The sequence below is a fragment of the Triturus cristatus genome, chromosome 10, assembly GCF_964204655.1.
Source record: "Triturus cristatus chromosome 10, aTriCri1.1, whole genome shotgun sequence".
Lineage (NCBI taxonomy): Eukaryota > Metazoa > Chordata > Amphibia > Caudata > Salamandridae > Triturus > Triturus cristatus.
The window spans coordinates 128967023-128988377 of NC_140593.1; the positions used below are offsets into that span (position 1 = coordinate 128967023).

The window sequence follows — 21355 nt, forward strand, 5'->3', positions numbered from 1 at the left end:
AGGGACCGGTGGGTATGGGGACTTGCGCGGCGCCTGTGGCTACGCCGGAGCCGCGGGGGTGGAACCACCCTGACCCTCGGCCGAGTCGCGCGACCGGCGAGGGGAGACGGAAGAGCGGTGTCGCCTCTTGGACTTCTTAGAATGCTTCGACTTACCCGAAGACTTGGATCCCGACGACCGATGGTGACGTCGGCTGCGGCTCCGCGACCGATCCTTGGACCTCCTCCTGGACCGGGATCGAGAGGCTCACGGAGCCGAGTGGCGAATCTCGAGAAGCTTACGGGACCGCTCCCGTCTAGCCTTCGAGGTCAGGGCCTTGCAGTCCGAACACGACTCCGCGTCGTGGTCGAGGCCCAAGCAGTAAAGGCACCGGCGGTGATGGTCCGTAACCGACATCAAGCGGCTACAGTCAGCACAGGCTTTAAAACCAGGCATCCTACCGGCACCGAAGTCGAGACAAGATCAAAAAGGATCGAAAAAGTTAGTCAAAAAATGACTAAAGGGGTAGCTCTCTGGATCTGCGCTTACTGGCGCGGAAAAAAGAAGAACTGACGTCAGCGCGCGAGGGCGGCGTCTAAGTACTCCGACGACGTCATTCCGTCGCACGACGCCGACGACGGACACGGAGCCGCAGACGACGCCTAGCGACGCGCAAGGGGTATTGCTGACGAAAAATCTTCCGGATCCAGTCTGACGCCTGGGGATATTCTAAGGTGAGGAATCTAACTAACGTGCTTCTTTCAGATTATGACACGCACAGGGGTATGTAAAACAATGCTCACCTGGCAAAATAAATGAGTACTCTGGGTGTCCCTGGGTATAGGACCCAATGGAGCCCCTGCCCCCACCCCCCCCCCCCACCCAAAATATCTTTACCTGGACCTCAAGGGAAAATAAATCTGCCCTACCATGACTCTGGAGCCTTACATGGAGGAGATTATCCTCTCGTACCTACCTTAGGGATGATTTTGATGAGGTGGTAGATACCGTGGTAGATGCCTCAATATACAAAGTGGTCTAGTCTGTGCTCAGCCCCTGGAGAGGAAACTTCTGTGGCTCGAACAGAACTGACTTTTGCCTCTCTTTGATAGAGAGGAACTCCAGGCCCCCTTCCATGCTCCTCCAAAGGCGGCATCTTGTATAGCAAAAGGGAACCTCTTCCCGGACTCTCCAATAAGGTGGCGGACTGGCCCTCATGACATGAGTAGTTGGGCTCTTTCTGGTCAACCTCTTTGCCGGGAGGCTGGATCACCAACACCCCAGGTACTTCAGCTGGAGAGAGGATACCTGGCCAGCTGAGACAGATGCCTTTCTCCAGGAACAGAACAAAGAGCAGAGATATGCCTTCCCACCATTCTCGATCACGTGAATAGTGGCGTAGGTAAGAGAACAATAAGTGAATTTTGGTGGTGATGATCCCGATAGGGAGATCTCAAGTCTGATATTTGGTTCTGATAGAACTTTTCTGGAATTCTCCAATTTACCTATGCCTTCTCTCAGATCTACTCCTGGGTCCAACAGGGAACCTGCATTGCCTGATAATAAAGGGCAAAGCATCTCTTATGGAGTGGAGGATTACAAGAACGATGGAAAATCCCAGGATTTTCAGGGCACGCTCAATCACTCCTGTCCAAGGCTTGAGCTGTTGGAACACACACTACAAGTCAGGTGGTCAAAACAGTTAGGTTGGTGCCTGTTGAGGAATTGGGATCCTGTCGGGGGCAGACAGTGCCCACGTTCTAAATGTCTAAATGTAGGAACAAGGAATGGCATACAGGCCGGTAAACACGGTTAGGTCAACCACCTCGGCAGGACACCCCCTAATCGAGGGCCACCCTACAAGGGAGCACCTGCTAGTGCAGAACCCTCCGAGAGGCATCCACCTCTCGTTGTAGCCAGAACCATGGTATTCTTCACTTTGGGATGCGAATGTGGCCCTCAACTTTTTCTGCCCTTGAGGATTAAGAAGTACCTTTCCGGGAAGGAAATATCTGATAAGTTGGCTAATCTATATTGCCCCACATTATGCAGAAGAGTCTCAGATGTCAGAGCTCTGGATATAGCAGGGAGGGTGTTTATTCCTGAAGGGGTTGCATTCCATATCCAGATCAAGGAAAGGTAACTCAAGGACAGATTCATGTCTGGTTTTTCAAGCAGTCCCAAAACTGTATATGGTAAGGTGTCGAAAAGTAAAAGATTCAGGGATGGAGAAACTGCATTTACCAGGTGGGAGACCAGTACTTACAGCACTCACAAAACCCCATCCTAAGGGCAGTGTCTTCCCCGCCCATTGCCAGATGGGTAAGTTGGATTCTGCAGGAGGCCGGGATAGACACCAGAACTTTTGATGCCCACTCCTCCAGAGGATCGAGGAGGTCTAAAGCTTTTGCTATGGGGGCTGTGCTAGAAGACATCCTGAATGAGGCAGACTGGTCTCTGGACCCCACCTTTAAAAGGTTTTATTTCAAATCAGTTGTGGATACGGCCTCTTTGGTGGTAAGTAAGCTTTAAGCAGCTCCCCTATTGCTGGTTTTATGCAGTTATGGAACGCCTGAAAAGAAAATGCACGTCAGATTTGATTTTACTATGCTTGCGGGAAACTTTGACTCTGAGGAAACAAAATAATTTAGAGCAACTGCCCAAGAACGGATATAATACCGTTTTGGTCTAGTCAACGGTCCCATATTACAGTGCATTTAAAGGATGGAACTAGAGTTGGCTATATTCCTCTGCGGCTGCAACCTCAATACATCAATACTGCCTGGCGTCTACAGACCCTACCTCAATCCAGCCTTGAGCTCTAGTCAACACTATGCTGCCATGAGGTCCAGACAACAAGCGTAGATGAGATAATGGAGAAAGTCAGACTGCCCCGCTCAACCCAGAGACTTCCTGCACGTGGAGAAGTAGCATGAGTGAACGCAAGTGGTGTTCGGAGAGAAGTGCAGTTGGAGCAGTCAAAGGTCAGCTTCTAATTATCAACCAACTCAGCACTGCAAAGCGGCTCAATTGGAGTTCCTGAAAGCAGACAATGTCTGAGGCCCTAGAGAGGGTGCAAACCTGTATTATGCACCTTGGAAGCGCTCACACTTGCATGACACACATGCAGTATGCACTCAGACTAAGAGATGTACGGTCTCATGTTTTGGCCACAGTGAACAGCACAACTGTGTCGCTGGCAATTGCTCAGAACCATAGGCACTCCACAAGCATGCCTGAAAAGTACAACTCCATGACTGCAAAGGGACATGAATGAGTTTGGCTTAAGACTGGCGAGCCATCCCACAGTCAGAAACCTGTCTGCACAAAACAAACTTAAAACTGAATTGTGGGCCATGCAAAATATCAGATGCTACACTTCACCATATCCAATTGGATTACACTGCATCTCTGCTACAAGCACACAGACTCTAGATGAGATTAATGACAGGATAGCGAGAGTTTTACTCTGTGTAATGATTATGCAATAAACATGCTAAAAATTACTTTTACTAGATCTACAAGTTGATTACATTAATAAAGTCACTAAGCCCACCAGGTTCCTACTCAAACTGGTTTTCTTTACAAGTGAAGTATATATTTATGGAACTGATTTTTAATTTGTCAAAACTGCATGAAACCAGGAATGGTACCTCAGACGCCTAATGCATCCAAGGTAGGAATCTGTGCTTTGGACAGTGGTCAAAGGTTCAATTCCAGCAGCCTTTCATCTTTCTTTGGCTGATAAACATGTACCATTCAAACGAGTGGCAACAGTGATCTATTAATAGTTAATAATGTCAAGAGACCCTTCAGCTCTCTCTACAAGTGCATCATTTATGCTGAGTTCGATTTACCTCATTATTATTAAGTGTAGCCGTAGTGCTGACATGGACTCAGTCAGACATAGGAGGGAGCATGGCACATGGTTAGCTCTGCCCCAACTCTTTGATCCTTTCTGGTGAAGACTGATGCATGACAGATTCGTCAGCTGATGAGCCAGATTTTCAGAGGTATTTCAGACTTGTAACAAACCCACTGCCCAGAAAACCTTTCAGTGACTGAACTGGTACAAGCACTACTAGCCTTTCAGAAGCAAATCAAATTGTTACTGACCCTTACCCCACCTGCATTTTACAGGTCATGGGACCAACTATTCCAATAATACGGGGAGTCTACTAATGAGGATGATGACATCAAATCGACTGCTTCAAGTCTGCTCACCTTTCAGAGATGAGGTAAACGAAGTGCTACAAAGTTGCTTCATGTTATTCGGGACACCTTCAGTCAGTCTAGAGGGCCTTTAGCCAGTCACCTTCTGGAACAGTCGTTTCCTCGGCAAGCCACAGTTGGCAGAGGGTTTAGCGAAGGAAGTGGGGAACTAGGGGGTTAAAAGGGAGAATATGGTTGGGAGGAGAGTGTGGTGTCAAAAGGGGGGCGAAGAGATGCCACTAAGATATATGATTGGCTGTACCACAGTCCTAGCATTCTTTCAGAGGATGGTTAGGAAGAGGGAGTCAAGCATGCATTATGATACAAACTAGGTCACAAGTACCAAAAGTAAGACTGGTATTGCTTTAGTAAACACAAGGAGTTGATGGACGGAGTGCTGAAACTTTTCAGACACTCACCCCATCACAGATCTGGGTTGAATACATTCTTTAGCTTACTTCGCCACCTCAGTTTAGACCCAGACATATGCAAATCACTCTTGAACCAGTGGCTCATGCAAACAGTCCAGCCCTTACTGCCAAGCCAGGTCTTCCCTGAACCGGAAACAAGCATTTTGGGACCGGTTTCCGGGTAACACCCTTCATCAGCCAGGCTAGCTTGAATCCAGTGGCAAATTGAGCACGGGACCCACGTCTGGGCATACCCTGCCAACTTAGGGCAAACAAAGCAAACACAAGGAGGCAGTTCGGGCTGGACTGTTCCCACATGGAACAGGGTCAATACTGAGTTGCATATGGCTGGGTCCAAACTGAGGTAATATGGTGAGCAAAGGAATGATGGATTAAACCCAGATCCGTGTGACTGGGGGTGAATGTTTGCATTGTCCAGCATTCCGTCCATCAATTGTTTGTTTTGCATATGTCGCCCTAAGTGGGAAGGTTATGCCCCGATGTGCGTCCCGTGCTCACTACACCACTGGATTCAAGCTAGCCTGGCTGATGAAGGGTGATGCCGGAAACCGGTCCCAGGATGCTTGTTTCCGGTCCAGGGAGAACCTGGCTTGGAATTTCGGGCTGGACTGTTCCCACAAGGAACAGGGTCAAGACTGATTTGCATATGGCCGGTTCCAAACTTGGGTGGTGTGCTGAGCACAAGAATGAGGTCTTAAACCCAGATCCGTGTGACGGGGGGTGAATGTTTACATTGTCCTGCATTCCGCCCATCAATTGTTTCTATTGCTTAAGTAAACACCAGAATTAATAAAATGATATACACATGGGTAATTCGGAGCATAGCATTTCCTTGAATAAAAGCACCCAGTGATTGGATTCCTTCTCATACCATACAAAATGAAAAGGTTCAATGAGGGGGGGGGGGAGACAACTCTTTTTTTACCAGGAAAGGACTTCGAGCCTACAGGAAGTTTGGAGGTCTTACAAGGACTCCATCAAGAAGGCCCTGAATTAAAAGGTGGCTCTGGGTCCCATCCTAATTGAAACTAGGGGAAAAAGAAAATCACTAGAAAAATAATTTGTAAAACATTTTTTCAACATGAAAGGCATTCGTCAGCTTGAAAAATACCAACTTGGTAGGCGTCATTCATTTGGAAAAATTTTTGACACCATTTAAATGGAAAGTGAGGTCCAAGTCACAAATATTTATTCATGTCACATAAGCCATTGTTAAAGACTTTCATACATATATCGGAGGACCATCAAACACAGGAATAAACAATTATATTATGATTTTGCAAGCAGCATTTACAATCTGCTAATTAGACATATTTAGACAGCAATCAGCTATTTAAGTTGACAACTTACTCTATGATATTATCACGGTCTGCAATATCTCCAAGGACCATTCGCTGTATTATACTGTTGTGCTCTTCCTCTGAAAGGTTTTTGTATGAAACAAGTGGGATGTTATATTTTGTTGCAGGGGAAGGATCGACTCCTTGAAGCCACGGATGGTTCTCAATTTCTTCCAAAGACGCTCTTCGCTTTGGGTCTCTTTGCAACATTTGAGTGATTAGACTAGAATAAAAGTAACATGTAGGTCAACGTACCGCTTTTGAAAACAAGTTTGTTGCTTGCAAGCAAACACTCGTAATGGTTAACAGCATCTATCAAATCCCACTTAAAACTTAACAATTGAATAATTGTACAAACTACTTATATAGATTACAAATGTACATTACCGTCAAGGTGGAAATTTGCAAATCACTCCTGTTTAATTGGCTGTTTAACAAAGCTTGTAATGTTCTCAGTTGTACATTTTGTTATACCTTATTAGGTCTCGCCTAGGCAGCGCATACTGTATCTAGAATATGGGCTTTAAGCACTGCCCCCTTATTGGGTCTCGCCTAGAGCGCAGCGCGAATGCGCTGTTCTGGGAGAGGGCCTCTTGACTCCAGACATTCAGAAAGCTTTCAGAAAGCTCGTGCATGTGGTTGTCACATCAATTGGCCTTTGCGTGTGGCTTTCAAGAAATGAAAGCACGCAATTGGCCAAAGGCGGGTGCATGTCCCACCTCTTCTTAAAATGTTCACTCCCATGGCCTATGGGTCTCTGGAGAAAGCAAGCTGGCAGATGCATTCCTCCTGGGTCACGTGCTTTCGCTTGTTATCTGCTAAAGCAATGTATTGCCTTTCCGGCCCAGCTGTAGCTTTCATTGCATGTTTGGCTATTCCTGTATCCTGTATCAGGTTACTAATTGATGTTGATGTTAATGCACCACCCTGCTTTTCTTTGAAATGCTAGTTTCTGTTTGCCCTCCTCAGCGCTTCTGGTCAGCGGGCGGGGTGTCTCGCTTGCCCTAGCTGGTCCGTGGGGTGCTTCACCCGCTCTCCGCTCCCTCCTACGTCGTGTTAAAGGCGTCTTGTGCCTCTTTCGGGGGAAGTGTGTGGGCGAGGGAAGAGCGTGTATGTGATGAACATGCTTTGCCTCGTGTCTTTTTCATGGCCTCTCTTCAACGTAAGGGCCCCCATATGGGTAGGTTATTTATTGCTATTAAGGTCTCGAAATGGTCTAATTTCCCGACACACTTCTTCCTCTGCCCTGTCTCATTTTGCTCCGCACACACCTCTCTCTCTTTTTCTCTTCACTTCTCCATCTCCCTCCCCTCTACTTTTTCCTAACACATTTCTTCTTCACGCATTTCCCTCACTAACTTCCGTCCTTCCCCTCACACTACTCTCCGTCCTTCCCCTCACACTACCCATACTCAACTCCTCTGCGGTCCGCCTAACAGACTTTCCTTCCTCTCTCTCCTCCCCACACACCTCGATGCTCGTTCTCTCTGCTGTCACTGACGTCCCCTCACGCACACTCCTCACGCTTCTCGTGCTACCTTCTCTGATCTACCAATACATAGGTAATCAGGAATCATTGGTGCAGATGGTAAACTGGCCTTGGGGCCCAAGAGTGACAGGAGCCCCTTGCTCCACAGGAATGGCTACTTTTTAATACACAACAATAGTGCTGGGAGTCGATTTTCTTTGCTTGCAGTAAGGCACTGGCACCCTTGCTACGCCATTGCTCGTCACACTCTTATTTGCATTTGTCCTTACAAACACAATTTTCTCCCTTCTTTCCTCCCTTTTGCTTGCTTTTCTTCCTCCTTATTCCCACACTCTATCCCGACTTTCCTTTCCCACGCATATGGCTTTTCTTTTTTCTCACTCACCCTCATTTCCCTTTGCAGCCTCAGCCTCCCTTTTCATTCAAATGCTCCCCATTCTTTTATCTACCTTTGTCCTCCTGCACTTCCCACCTTTTCCCTGATACAGTTCCCCTGACACCCTTGCACGTCTTCTCTCCAAACCCCAAAACATTTCTCTCCTTCCCCTCACACGTACTGTTCTTCTATACTGTTTACCTCTCACATTTCCATTGTTCCCTTCCAAAAAGGGCCTCTCACATCCTTTGATGCTCTCTTCAAAAAAGCCCCCATATCAACTTTTCTCCTTACCAATTTTCCCCTTTACCATTTCTCTCAAAACCTTCTTTCATTTACAAAATCTCCTCTCATTTCTCTCCTTTTCCTGTCACACTTCCCTTTCTCCAGTTTCCCTTGCACATCACCTCTCCCTTTTCACATATTCCCCTCACATAATTGACAATGTATCCTCACAGAATTCGCTTATTCATCTTCCCTTGCCTCAGACACTTGCACTGCTCCTCCCCAATTTTGAGTTCTGTCCAATATCATCATTTGCCTCACACATTTACATCTCTTCCCCTTACCTCCTCCCTCCTCACAAATGCTGTCTCTGTCCTGTTGAACTCACAGTTTAGTCTGTTCTCCTGCCCACGTTCTGATGTCACAAACAAATCTCTCTTATTTGTCTGCTTTACCCTCATGAACTACATTAGCCCCCTTACCTCCCCTTCCTCTGTAGGCCTTAAGTCTTCTTTTTGACTACACTAATTTCCTTCTCTTCTCCACCTTACCTTTCACCCTTGAAAGCTACCGTCTCATACTCCTCTACCTAGCCTCGCCACACACTCGTTGCGTTCCCTTCTGTTGCCCCTTACACACTTCACTTTTTTTTTTTTTTACTTTTGTCCTCAAAAGCTTCCCTTTCTCCCTTGCCATTATGTGCTTCCCTCTGTCCATTTGCCTGTTGCCTTTGCTTACTTCACCTTCTGACAGCCCTGATTTCTCCCTTCATCTTCCTTTAAATTTACACAGTGGCGATGGTGATCTTTGAAAGTGGTGGGGGGCAATTTTTGCCCCAAATTCCAACAAGTGAGTGAAGAGAGCAGGCCCGACTTTAAGTCCCACCCCTTGGAAAATGTTGAAAAAAGGAGTCAAATAGAGCATTTCACATGTCACAATTGCCACATAAATTTGTTCAGACTCCATAGGCTCTGAAAGGGCACTCATCACACCCACTCATTCTCACTCACTTCCCTGTCACTTTCAGTCACACTTTTTCCCACTCACTCATTTTCACAGGGTGGGAAATAGTGAGGATATGACTTCACCCTGTGATGAGATAGGAGAAGGTGAGGCGACAGGGTGCTTGAAGGATAGATTAAGGTTTTACAGGACTGTCGCCTAAAGCTATGCTGCAGTACATCTCAGATGGGGAGGACCTGAGGAATGGCAGGCCCCGGAGGACAGGGCTTGGACTTTGACAACCCTTAACAATCTATGTGATGGCTGATTCAGGCGCCTCCAAGTGCCTGCACCATCCATTAGACAAACAGACCACCTACCTCAGACTTCTGCTTGATCCTCCTAGCAAAGGTAAGCATTTTTCTAATGATCCCAATAGGCTAATATTTACTATTGGTGTGATAAAACAGGGCCAGAACACAACGAAGGAGGATGCATAGATGCCCATCAGGGCCAGCCGCCACTGCCTCCGCATTTTGCTTCACACTCTTTTCTTGTACCTCCCACTGCTCCTCACACTCCACTCTGTCTCAGTAATGTTCCACCCCATGCCTGCCACTACCTTCTCGCGTCACGCTGATCTCGTCTCTCCTTACTCTCTCATACTCTTCCTCACTTTTCTCACACCCCATATACTCACCTTTCTTTCATCCCTATCCACGCCTGCCACTACCTTCTCGCGTCATGCTGATCTGGTCTCTCCTTACTCTCTCATACTCTTCCTCTCTTTTCTCACTCCCCATATACTCACCTTTATTTCATCTCTTCTCTGATTCTCCCAAATACTTCCTTCTCCCCTTGCATGGTCCTTTTCTAATAGTCACCTCACACTCCTTTTGTTCTCTATATTCTCTTTTTTCTCACACAATTTCTCTTTCTTCTTTTTCTCTAGCATACTGCCCAACTAACGATTCCAATAACGCGGTCTGTGAGTTTTGTACTTTCACTTCCTTTCCCTTTACACAGTTCCCTCTCTTTTTCTCCACACAGGCTGCCCCTCTCAAATTGCCGAACTCACACAGCTCTCTCTCTCCCTCCTTTCACATACTGTCCAGCTCTTCATCTTGCACACACTGTCACCCTGTCACACCATCTCTTTCACACGAACTTTGTCAGGCCGCCCCAGACTGACTCTCTCTCTCTCACTCACTCACTCACTCACTGACTGGCACTCTCTCTCACTCACTGACTGGCACTCTCTCTCACTCACTGACTGGCACTCTCTTTCACTCACTGACTGGCACTCTCTTTCACTCACTGACTGGCACTCTCTCTCACTCACTGACTGGCACTCTCTCTCACTCACTGACTGGCACTCTCTCTCACTCACTGACTGGCACTCTCTCTCACTCACTGACTGGCACTCTCTCTCACTGACACCGACTCACACTCTCTCTCACTGACACCGACTCACACTCTCTCTCACTGACACCGACTCACACTCTCTCTCACTGACACCGACTCACACTCTCTCTCACTGACACCGACTCACACTCTCTCTCACTGACACCGACTCACACTCTCTCTCACTGACACCGACTCACACTCTCTCTCACTGACACCGACTCACACTCTCTCTCACTGACACCGACTCACACTCTCACTGACACCGACTCACACTCTCACTGACACCGACTCTCACTCTCACCGACCGACTCTCACTCTCACCGACCGACTCTCACTCTCACCGACCGACTCTCACTCTCACCGACCGACTCTCACTCTCACCGACCGACTCTCACTCTCACCGACCGACTCTCACTCTCACCGACCGACTCTCACTCTCACCGACCGACTCTCACTCTCACCGACCGACTCTCACTCTCACCGACCGACTCTCACTCTCACCGACCGACTCTCACTCTCACCGACCGACTCTCACTCTCACCGACCGACTCTCACTCTCACCGACCGACTCTCACTCTCACCGACCGACTCTCACTCTCACCGACCGACTCTCACTCTCACCGACCGACTCTCACTCTCACCGACCGACTCTCACTCTCACCGACCGACTCTCACTCTCACTGACCGACTCTCACTCTCACTGACCGACTCTCACTCTCACTGACCGACTCTCACTCTCACTGACCGACTCTCACTCTCACTGACCGACTCTCACTGACCGACTCTCACTCTCACTGACCGACTCTCACTCTCACTGACCGACTCTCACTCTCACTGACCGACTCTCACTCTCACTGACCGACTCTCACTGACCGACTCTCACTCTCTGACTCTCTCACTGACTAACTGACTCTCTCACTGACTAACTGACTCTCACGGACTGTTATACAGGTACTATTTCCCAACCTTCACCCTCCGGTTATTTATGCCCCCATAACAAACAAAAAAACCATAACAAGCAACCATTGAGACAGGCAGATAGAAGTTGCCAGCATTGAAAGGACAAAAAAAACTCAAGACATTATTTATTGTTAATACTTTTATAATATGGTCGTTCAGTTGTACATCATGCTTTCTTGGTCATATAAAAGGTAACAAAAATGCTTCTGACACTTCTTTATTATAACTTTTCAGCATGCTGCAGACTTCTATACAGCACAGCTTAAAGGCATAGGCAACATCAATATCTCTGGCTAAACACTTATAAGGTCCCAAAGGCGAGACCCATTGGCTATGCCAATGCTTGTTTTAAATGCCTCCTTTTACTGTCCTTCCTAAATGCTTGCATTTCATTGCTTAATATGCTTTGAAGTCCCTCCTTTTCTACTTTTGAGGACTATCCCTGTTACATGTGCTCCTACTCTTCATGTTAATTTATGATACTTGGAGAGGATTCTTTTCTTTTTGTTGGCCTGCCTCAGCACATGCGTGTTATCTTTACTTGACACAGGCTGAAAGATTCCCAGCCGAATCCTTTAACAGTGCTTACCCTTAACCCCAGCCACGCGTTCTGCACACGCTATGCAGGATGTTATTTTTCTTTATTGAACCTTTTACATGCTTTGTGTGATTTTACTATATGTTTTTAAAACATTCTGGTGATGCTCAGTACCGGATTGTTCTATCTTCCAGGGTGGGTGCTTTGAACAGGGCTCTAGCAAGCTGCCCGTGCAATTGAACAGTTTTTGGTGCATAAAACGCAGTTCAGCCACCTTGACTGTACTGTATCTTTCAATACGACACGTTATTGAGGACACGGTCAAGTCCTTTGGTAAGGGACACTGTGCAGGGCTTCAGTGAGGGACACTGTGCAGTGCTTTAGTGAGGGGGCACTGTGAAGTGCTTGTACTTTAGCGAGGGCCGCTCTATGCAGTGCTTTAGTGAGACCGTCTGTGCAATGATTTAGTGAGGGACACCGGGCAGTGCTTTACTGAGGGACAGTGAGCAGAATTTTAGGGAAGGACACTGCGTGGTGCTTTACCGAGGGACAGAGTGCAGTGCTTTACTGAGACCCGCTCAATGCAGTGCTTTACTGAGGGACACTGTAGTGCTTTAGGGAGGGATGCTTTTTAACCATTATTTGTAGACATTTTGGGTATGCTCAGTGGCTGCCATGCATTCTGCACACGCTTCGTGCAATGTTATTTTTCTTTATGTAAACATTTACATGCTTTGTGCGATGTTACTTTTAAATTATTTTGGTTTTTATAGTCTGGAGAGGCTCAGCGCGCTGCTCAATTTATTCTAGGGTTCACAACGGGTACTTTAAACGTAGCTTTAGCGAGCCGCCCATGCAATTGAACAGTGTTTGGTGCATAAAACTGACTTCAGCCACCTGGACTTTAATCTGGCTTTGAAAAGTCTCACTGCTCCGATGCCATCAGGGAAGTGACGCCTCAACTTCAGAGGACAATTCTTTTCCTTTCAAATTGACCTTATACTCTTAGACTGCTTCAGATCAGTAGTCCGAGTTCAAACCTTTACTAAACTGGTCTACGGCTTTTATTTTTTCTTATATGACATAAGCCCAAACGTGCATTAAAACCACAAACAAAATGTGAGGCATATATAAACAAAAAAAGAGGGTCAGAGCATAAAGATCCAGCACCAGACATTTATTAAGTACAATAGCCTCTACAACCTTTCAAATACCTCGGTGCATTGGGTCTGGGGTGTGACCCACATACACCCCAAATAGATGGTTCATGAACCACCACTACCAAAGACACAAAATTGACCCTGCACCCGAGAAACACAAATAGTCTATTTAGTGACAGCAGTGTAGCATCATATTTTAAAAAAAGGACACAACAAAACAGAGTAAAAGTTGATAGCTTCCCAAATGAAAAAAGGCCAGACGATGGTGTTTTGATTATAGAACACACGATCTTTTTATTCCAAAATGTAATTATGTTCTTAGCAGACACAACAAAATTGCTCGCCAACGCGCTCATCCCTTTCTTGGGACTTCTTCAGGGCTCAAACAGGTTCCTTTAGTTGTCGTATATTGTGTCGACAGTTGAATGGATTATTCTAATCGGTAAAGTACATATGGCGTATCTGAGATCAATGTAGTGCCTATACAAATAGATAACATCACCAATGCATCATGTATCCGGGAATTAAGTTGTAACGATATGGGAATAAGTGTGTCGTCCCCCCCGCCTGTGTACGGGTGTCCGGTTCTGAAGAATATTTGGAAGCCTATGCCTGGAATATTTTGTAGTTGTGGCTAACGCTTGTAAATGACTTGGAATCTCGGTTTAAAGCACTAAAAAAAGAAAACACTATATCATTTACAACACCAATAGCTCTAACTTTCACAAATACGAGACAGATTTCATTGTAAATGCTTGTTTTTTTAACAAGCATTTGAGCATTCTCATACATCCATTGGTTTCCCCAAGGCTTTGTGCCAGGGCTAATGCCAGGGAGATGAATGCCTTACTAGAGCTCACTGTAGCTCATTTGGCTCTACACAGCCTAAAATTTACTTCATTATTTCATTTAGCAGAATTTATCTCAATAATCACATCTGTTTTCACAAACCTTCCAGACACCTTCACTCGCCCGGAGTTCTACAAAAATCCTGCACATACAGAAAACCAGATGTGCAATTGCGTCTTCTCCTACATCGCTCCTAAAGTATGGGACAACCTGTCGCAATGTACAAGAGCCTCCTCCTCACTCCTTAAGTTACGCAAGAAGCTGAAGACCTGGCTTTTCGAGCAGTCCACTAGACCCGAGGTGAGCCCAGACTCTCACCTGCTAAGCATAAGGATATCCTCCGGGAGTGTTCTATACAGACTGCTTGGAACAGCCTGCAATTGGCACGGAGCAGAAATACTCAGCCGTCTGTGCTGCAGTGCAGAGAGTTTTTAAAGATGCAGATCTCAAGGTGCTACGTATACACAACAGTTTTAGGTGACTGCATTGCAGGAGTAGAGGTGATCAATGACCTACTGCTAGCCCATCAGGAAGTTAATCCATCAGTTTCATAACTAATTGTGTACAATGTTGCATCGTGGAATTACCACATTGGGGCTTGAATGGATTCAGGGATTTAAAAGGTGAATTGTTAAAAGCAAAACAGCTTTAAGGAAATGCAGCTGTACTACAGGATAAGCTTAATTTGTTCCATGTACAACATATAATGGACCATAAAAGTGAACAAATTCATGCTAAATGAAACTGTGTGGCTGATTTGGCTGTGAAGACCGCTGTGCAAACTGCTAATGAGTTGCTGTAACTCGATTGGAAACAAAGATTGATGGTGGCAACACAAACATACTGATGCTGATTTCAAATAATCTTATAGTCTCACCAAAGACTATGCTCCAAAGGTTTTTATTAATTGGGTTGGAAATAGGTGTGTACCTAACCAGTGAGCTAAATTAGATGTGATTAGGACAGCCCATGAAGGGGTTTGCTTCAGTTCAGTTGGCATCAGTGCAAGTGTATCAATGATATAGAAACAATACTGTTGATTTTTTTTACCAAAGAAGGGAAAGAAATATGTGCCGCAATGTAGCTTTTTCAACACATGAAGCATTCTACTACTGAAAGGCCAGCGCCTACTCCCTACTTACAATATCCGATAAACCCTAAGTGTTGTTTTGATTGACTATATTGATCCACTGCCACCAGTCAATTGATATAAATACATATTGGTTGTGGTTGAATTCTGCTCTGGATTTCTTTGGGCACGACCACAAAAGAGTACCACTACTTGATCGGTCATAAAAGACTTGCAGTGCCTAGTAGTGATGGGAGTTCATACTTTTAATTTAGACATTGATCCTGCATATGCGAACACGTTTATGGCGACTATCTCTGCTCTGGGATTACAACAACTATATTCCCACCCCTTCCATCTTGAATCAGGCAGTGCAGTGTAGCGAGCCAATGGTATGCTAAAGCAAGCCATGACTGCTAAGGTACTGGCCTCTGGATTGCCATGGTACCATAACCTGTATGGCTCTACGAGAACTCAATAACTTGTCTAGAGGAGTATTAGGTAGCCAAACTCGCTACCAGCTACTCTTGTACGTATGTGAGGATTATGCCTGATCTCCATGGAACGACAGAGGAGTCTAAAATGGATTCTTTCGTTTGACCCAGTCTCATGACTGAATTGGTTACGGAATATCCAGGAAGTTAGAGAAGCGTTCTTCAATGAAAAATAGACTCTTACTTCGCCACTGAAGATAAAGAGAATGACAGATGGCTTCGTAAGGAAGGAGAGATAAATTCAGGGGTGCATCCCTGACGCAATTCTTCAAACCAATTTACAGATTAACTGTTCCAGTGCTTGGGGTAGAGGGCATATGTATGGTAATCCTGTCACCACTCCCAGGCACAAAGAAAAACAGTAATGTGTCAACTGATCAAATCAAGAAGCACTATGTGGCAGATTCTGTTCAGAAGCCCACCCCAGATGCCAAAATGACTCAAACTTCTGAAGAATCCTAATTCTGGCATCCCTAAGGAGAGTACAGCTGCACCGAAATCATTTATCCTATTTCAGGGACTGATAAGCTTCCAGTGTCTCCAGCTTTACGCCCATCATCAAGTACTGATATGGGCTTGTTGCAACTTGGACTAGGATTGGTCGGAGCGAGGATGTGGTGTAACGGCTAGAGCGGACGGCTTTGAAGCTGGGGAAACGGGTTTGAGTCTCGGTGGGAGGCTCAACATCCTGTGATACTGGGCAAATCACTTAATCTCTCCGTGCCTAAATATTAATGTGAGTAATGCGACTGGTGTTCATGTAAAGCATTTTGATACCATCTAGTCTAATTCGCTTGATAGAAACTGTAAAAGAATAGAAAGAAAATAAACAATTGCTACAACAGCAACTGCAAGTGCATCACTGAAAGAGTTTAACCAAGTTGAAACACTAAAGTGCTTTTTTTCTTCCGACTATCCAAGAACCAAGAAACGTCCACTCAAACAATTACTCGATGTTACAAACAGATTCTTAAATTTTGCTGGGGCCATGACCGTTACATCATCCCACCACAGTCCTACCTATGAATAGTTTGTGCAATATCATTGTTCTTTTTGGAGCTTACAATGTGGATTATTATTTTATTAATGGTACTTACAATATGTCATAGCTTGGTTCAGATGGGAGTGTCTTATAGTAAACATGCTCTTGGTGTGCGTGTACAGGTTTCTGTCCAACGCTACAGGTCCACTAGCAAATGTAATTCATATTTATCTATGAAAAGTGACTACCTATAGCAGTGCTTCCCAAACTTTTTAGAACCACTACCCAATTTTTGAAACAAAATTTTGAGACCCATCTAGCTTTAACGGACATAAGGCAAGGGCCATTCTTTAATGCAATAGTAGAAATGGTTTGAAAATGCTATAAATTAACAAAATAACATCTTTACAATTTTGTGTTCCTGTCTAATAGTGATTGGTTGTAAATGTCACAACTTTGACCACGTTCTTCAATATGGCTTTTTCGACCTGTGGCCAAGATATTTGCTCATAAATGTGGCAGATGGTTAATTGCACTGGAGCTGGAACACATTTCAAAGTAGGGTGCTGGCGTGTGCCATCAGTTTACTAAAATTACATGGCTTCTGAAAAACATTGGTGTTGATACCAGTGATTTTAGTAAAATTGAAAAACCCTTTCTGTAGCAGAATGTGGAGCAATGCCTCATATTTTATGTTAAAACGAGGCCCAGTGGAGCATTTTGATATATATATCTATATATAGATATACATTTCTATCTATCTATATATAAAGATATATCTACATATAAACTGCCACGACACTGATCTGCTGTTTGCCTGCAGCCCATGAAGAAGTACGGACAGTACAAAACGCGTCGGCAGCAATCAATTGTGCGAGGCTGTTCAGCTGTTGGAATATTGTTTTTTCTGCAATAAATTGAAAGCTTAAAGAAACTGACCTGTGGTGGCTCCGTTACAGCAGGCAACTTTTGTTGGATTTATATAAAGATATATATAAAGATATATATATATATATATATATATATATATATATATATATATATATATATATATATATCACAAACACTGCCCAAGGATATTGTCAACTGAGATTACATTACATAAGGTCAGATTCATTTTATTTAAAGCATGGGAGATTAAGTGGTTTCTCCAAAGCCACCCTACATCAGGACTAAAACCACGTTTCGCAGGGCCAAAGTCAGCAGCCACATCCATATTTCTCAACTTATGAGTGAAAGTCATACCGAAGTGGAATGACTGTGTGAATATGAATACTCAAACATTATCTGTTGAAATGGCTTTGTGAAGGTAAATAATAAAAGAAAACAAACAAACCAAAACACGGCAGCAAAAAATAAAATTAAATTTGGAAATACAAAAGTTTACAAAGATTTATTGGGGAAACTATATAACACACAAATGATAATTTGTGAATATTCATCATTTGCATATCACCAAATAAAGGGCCTTGAAATGTTTTGATCCTATTAAACTGTGTTCCCATCGCACTTCAGAATTATTTTTTAAAATGTGCTTCATTTTTGCATTTCTATCTGCTGATGTATTCTGAAATTTGTACAGTTCATTTGAAAGTAGTTACATTTTGCTGTATTCCAAAAAATGACCGCCTTTCCTTTCTCATCACATGTACTCAAGCAAGATTGTCTCTGTAATGTAAATCCATGGATATAGATATAGGGTATTCTGGTGCTGAGTAGGTGTGTGGTGAGGCTCGACTGAGTGCAGGCAGTCTCGGTGGCCCCGCAAGAACACCAATTGAAAAGCCAGTTCTTCGGCTTCTTGCAGAATTCAAGAAGTGAGGAGGAGGCCCTGATGTGTTGAGGAGAGGTCGTTCAGGGATCTGGCAGCTTGGTAGGAGAATGACAGACCTCCCGTTCTGCTTCTGTGAATGCGGGGTGTGTGCTGGTGATGCGAAGTGGTCTGGAGGGTTCGTGGAACTGAAGCCTGTGATGGGGATATGCAGGTCCCATGTTGAGTAGTGACTGTGCGAGAAGTTTGAACTGACAGCAGTTTAAGATGTTGAGTTCTGACGCGTTGTGTGGTTTGGAATCGGCACAGGAGGCCGAGGACGTGTTTACTTAGTTTACTTTAAAAACTCACTTTGCAGTGAGAGAAAGTGAAGTAAACATCAACCCCTAGTTAAAACAATTAGCAGCAAATTGTCAGAAGAAATAATCAGTCATTTGACCGCTGTCTTTAGATGACAATATATGTAACAAGAAATACATTTTCTAAAGGCATGCTTATTTATTTATTGATCTTTCACGTGACCCACCACAACTCTGCTAGCAACACAGAGTTTGGGAAACGCTGGCCTATAATGTAAGAAAGTTAGGTCAGAGGTAGTTCTAATCTAGTCTGAATGCTGCGAAAACAACATGATGAAAACAAGTGAATTTGTGCGATTGGTTAATTTCTTACTAATCTATGCAACTATGAAAGAAGAACAAGTATATTCAGAGAAAGAAGCTGTGGAAAGAGATTCGGAAGGTGACAGCAATGATGCCAACTACTTTAAAAGCTCCTGGTAATGGCCATCAAAATGCATCAAAATGCACGTACACCATCTCTTCCATCACATCTGCTTTTTTTGTTTTTTTAAAATTCTTTTCAACATGGGTAAGCTCAAACGTGTGTACAATCAAGCTGGGCAGTACCAACACTCAAACCACTAAGTGCCCTGGTGAATGATCAACGAAACCGAAATCTTTCTCATCATTTCACTGCAAGACGTAGAACAATTAATTTAAATTTATTTTTAATAAAAAGCCTTTTTTCTGTTGCTGTAGCTCCACATTTGATGTGGCTGTTCAACAGAGTACTTCTTCACCTATGACTGCTTTTCATTTCTACGGCTATCAGCAATATACCGCTCTTACCTGGTTTGAAAGCATACACTATGCATTCCTGCAATACGCTTAGAGTTTCCCTTTTGAATTCCACTGTCTGGCTAACATCAATACTGCTTTAAGTAGCACATCTTCATGTAATAATCACTTAGGACACCTACTCCTTTGTAAGGACATAACTATCCATTGCGTTTCTAACCCTTTGAAGCCTGGCCTTGCTTGTAAACTCCTTGCGACACCGGATTGGTTCTTACCATACTTAGTTAAAAAAATGGTAGCTTTGTACTACAAACAAATATTTCTGGCTATTTGCACCTTTACTGTTCGAAATATAGTAAAATATTGGAGAAATTACATTCTACCCTAGTCTTGTAAAATGTATTCATGACTGAAAATTGACCTGAAAATATGAGCTTTGATAAATTAAATGAGCTTATAGTAATTCTAACTCACAAAGATGTACTATTGACCTCTGCAGCAGAGACCTTTGCTCTTCAAACAGCCCATTCTGCTTCTGAGATTCATCAAATTTCGCTCAGTTTAACACTCATTTTGCTGTTCAATTGTACACCAAGTTCCAGTCCTCAAACACCATTGGAACCAAGCAAGTTTTCTAAAACTAATGGATCTGGCTTACTGACTTTCTGCAAATCCATTTTTGGGGATAATGCATAAATATTTTGGTTCTTTGTTTTTAGGCCTGTTTGGTCGTTATAATTGCACCGTCTCACAATAAGAGGTGCCTTTATTTTTGTTTTCCTGAAGCGATCAATATCAATGTCAGCAGCAACGCACCATATCCAACAAACAGCAACGCTGCCGCAATAATCTTTTCAAAGAGCCAGGAGCTGAGAACAAAAGAAGTTTGTCCCACTAATGATAGGCACCTCCGTAAGTGGCAAAACTTAGTCCCTGATCAAGACAAATTAAGGAGTATTCGGTGCGATCTAGTGACTGCCACAGCCAAGGCAGCGGCACTGAAGGCATCAGAGGAAGGGAGCCTTGTAGTTACGAGGGGCCATTGTTGTTTTTTCACCCAGCTGACACATTATTTTACTGCCAATATGCATACCAAACATGCCCGGCCAAATAAGAACAAGCTACAGACCAGGTATAACAAGGCTTTCAGGCACTCTAGATCATTACTAGTGCAAGCAAGTAAATGTAGGGATTTAAAGGGGACAAGAAATGCGAGGAAGGCCTACAAGCTAGAACTTGAGAGCAAAGCGAGACTGGGATGAAGCTAGATGGCAGTTCCTTAAAGTTGCATGCTAAGCTAGAAACAGAAAAACATTCTAGTCACTGCTGGCTCGGGGTGCTGAACTTAGTCATGCCGAACTAGAAAACCACATGCCTGATATACCCATTTTTCTACCCTTTACACAAGATGCACCCAAGCAGTTGGTTGCGCAACCAAGAAGGTATTGTACTCCTAGTGGGGTATCCTTTTCGATGGAAGACATTTCGATTGCAATTTGTTCTATAGTTCAGTCGAACGCTCCAGGACCGGATGGGATACAGGGCGACCTTTTCCTTTGGGATACCCATGGCTGGACACAATATATGCATTTACAATTTAACTCTATTGCCGATGGTGCCCCCATTCCGGATTCTTGAAAAATTACTGAAGTTGTTCCAATATTTAAAAAAGGTGATAGGTCCTCCCCAAATAATTTTAGGCCAATCAGCCTTATTGACACTATGCAGAAGGACTTTAGTAGGGTGCTTTTGAATAAAATCCAGCTATGGGCCAATAATAATAACATTTTATCCCCATATCAAGCAGGGTTTAGAGAGAAAACAGGGACTGTACACCAGGTGTTCCGTTTTCTCCTTCTCTACTGGAAAACGGTGTCAATTGGGAAAGGCAGCCTGCATATCGCATTTACAGATCTTAAAACGGCGTTTGACCTCGTGCCTAGGCAGAAACTGTGGCAAACCTTCAGAGATCTTGGTTTGCCAGAGGGAATCATAGATTTGCTCATCGTCTACAAGATGGAAATACTGCCAGGGTGCGATGGGGCTCGCAAG

At 44.4% G+C, this 21355-nt stretch overlaps 1 protein-coding gene across 1 annotated transcript in view; it reads right to left on the reverse strand.

Moving 5' to 3' along the window:
• Nucleotides 1-21355, reverse strand: part of SNRK (SNF related kinase) — a 170224-nt gene that overhangs the window by 78267 nt on the left and 70602 nt on the right. Inside the window, exon 5 of the mRNA XM_085630605.1 lies at nt 5973-6185. Coding sequence (XP_085486731.1) covers nt 5973-6185 — 213 coding nt within the window. The remainder of the gene's footprint in view (nt 1-5972; nt 6186-21355) is intronic.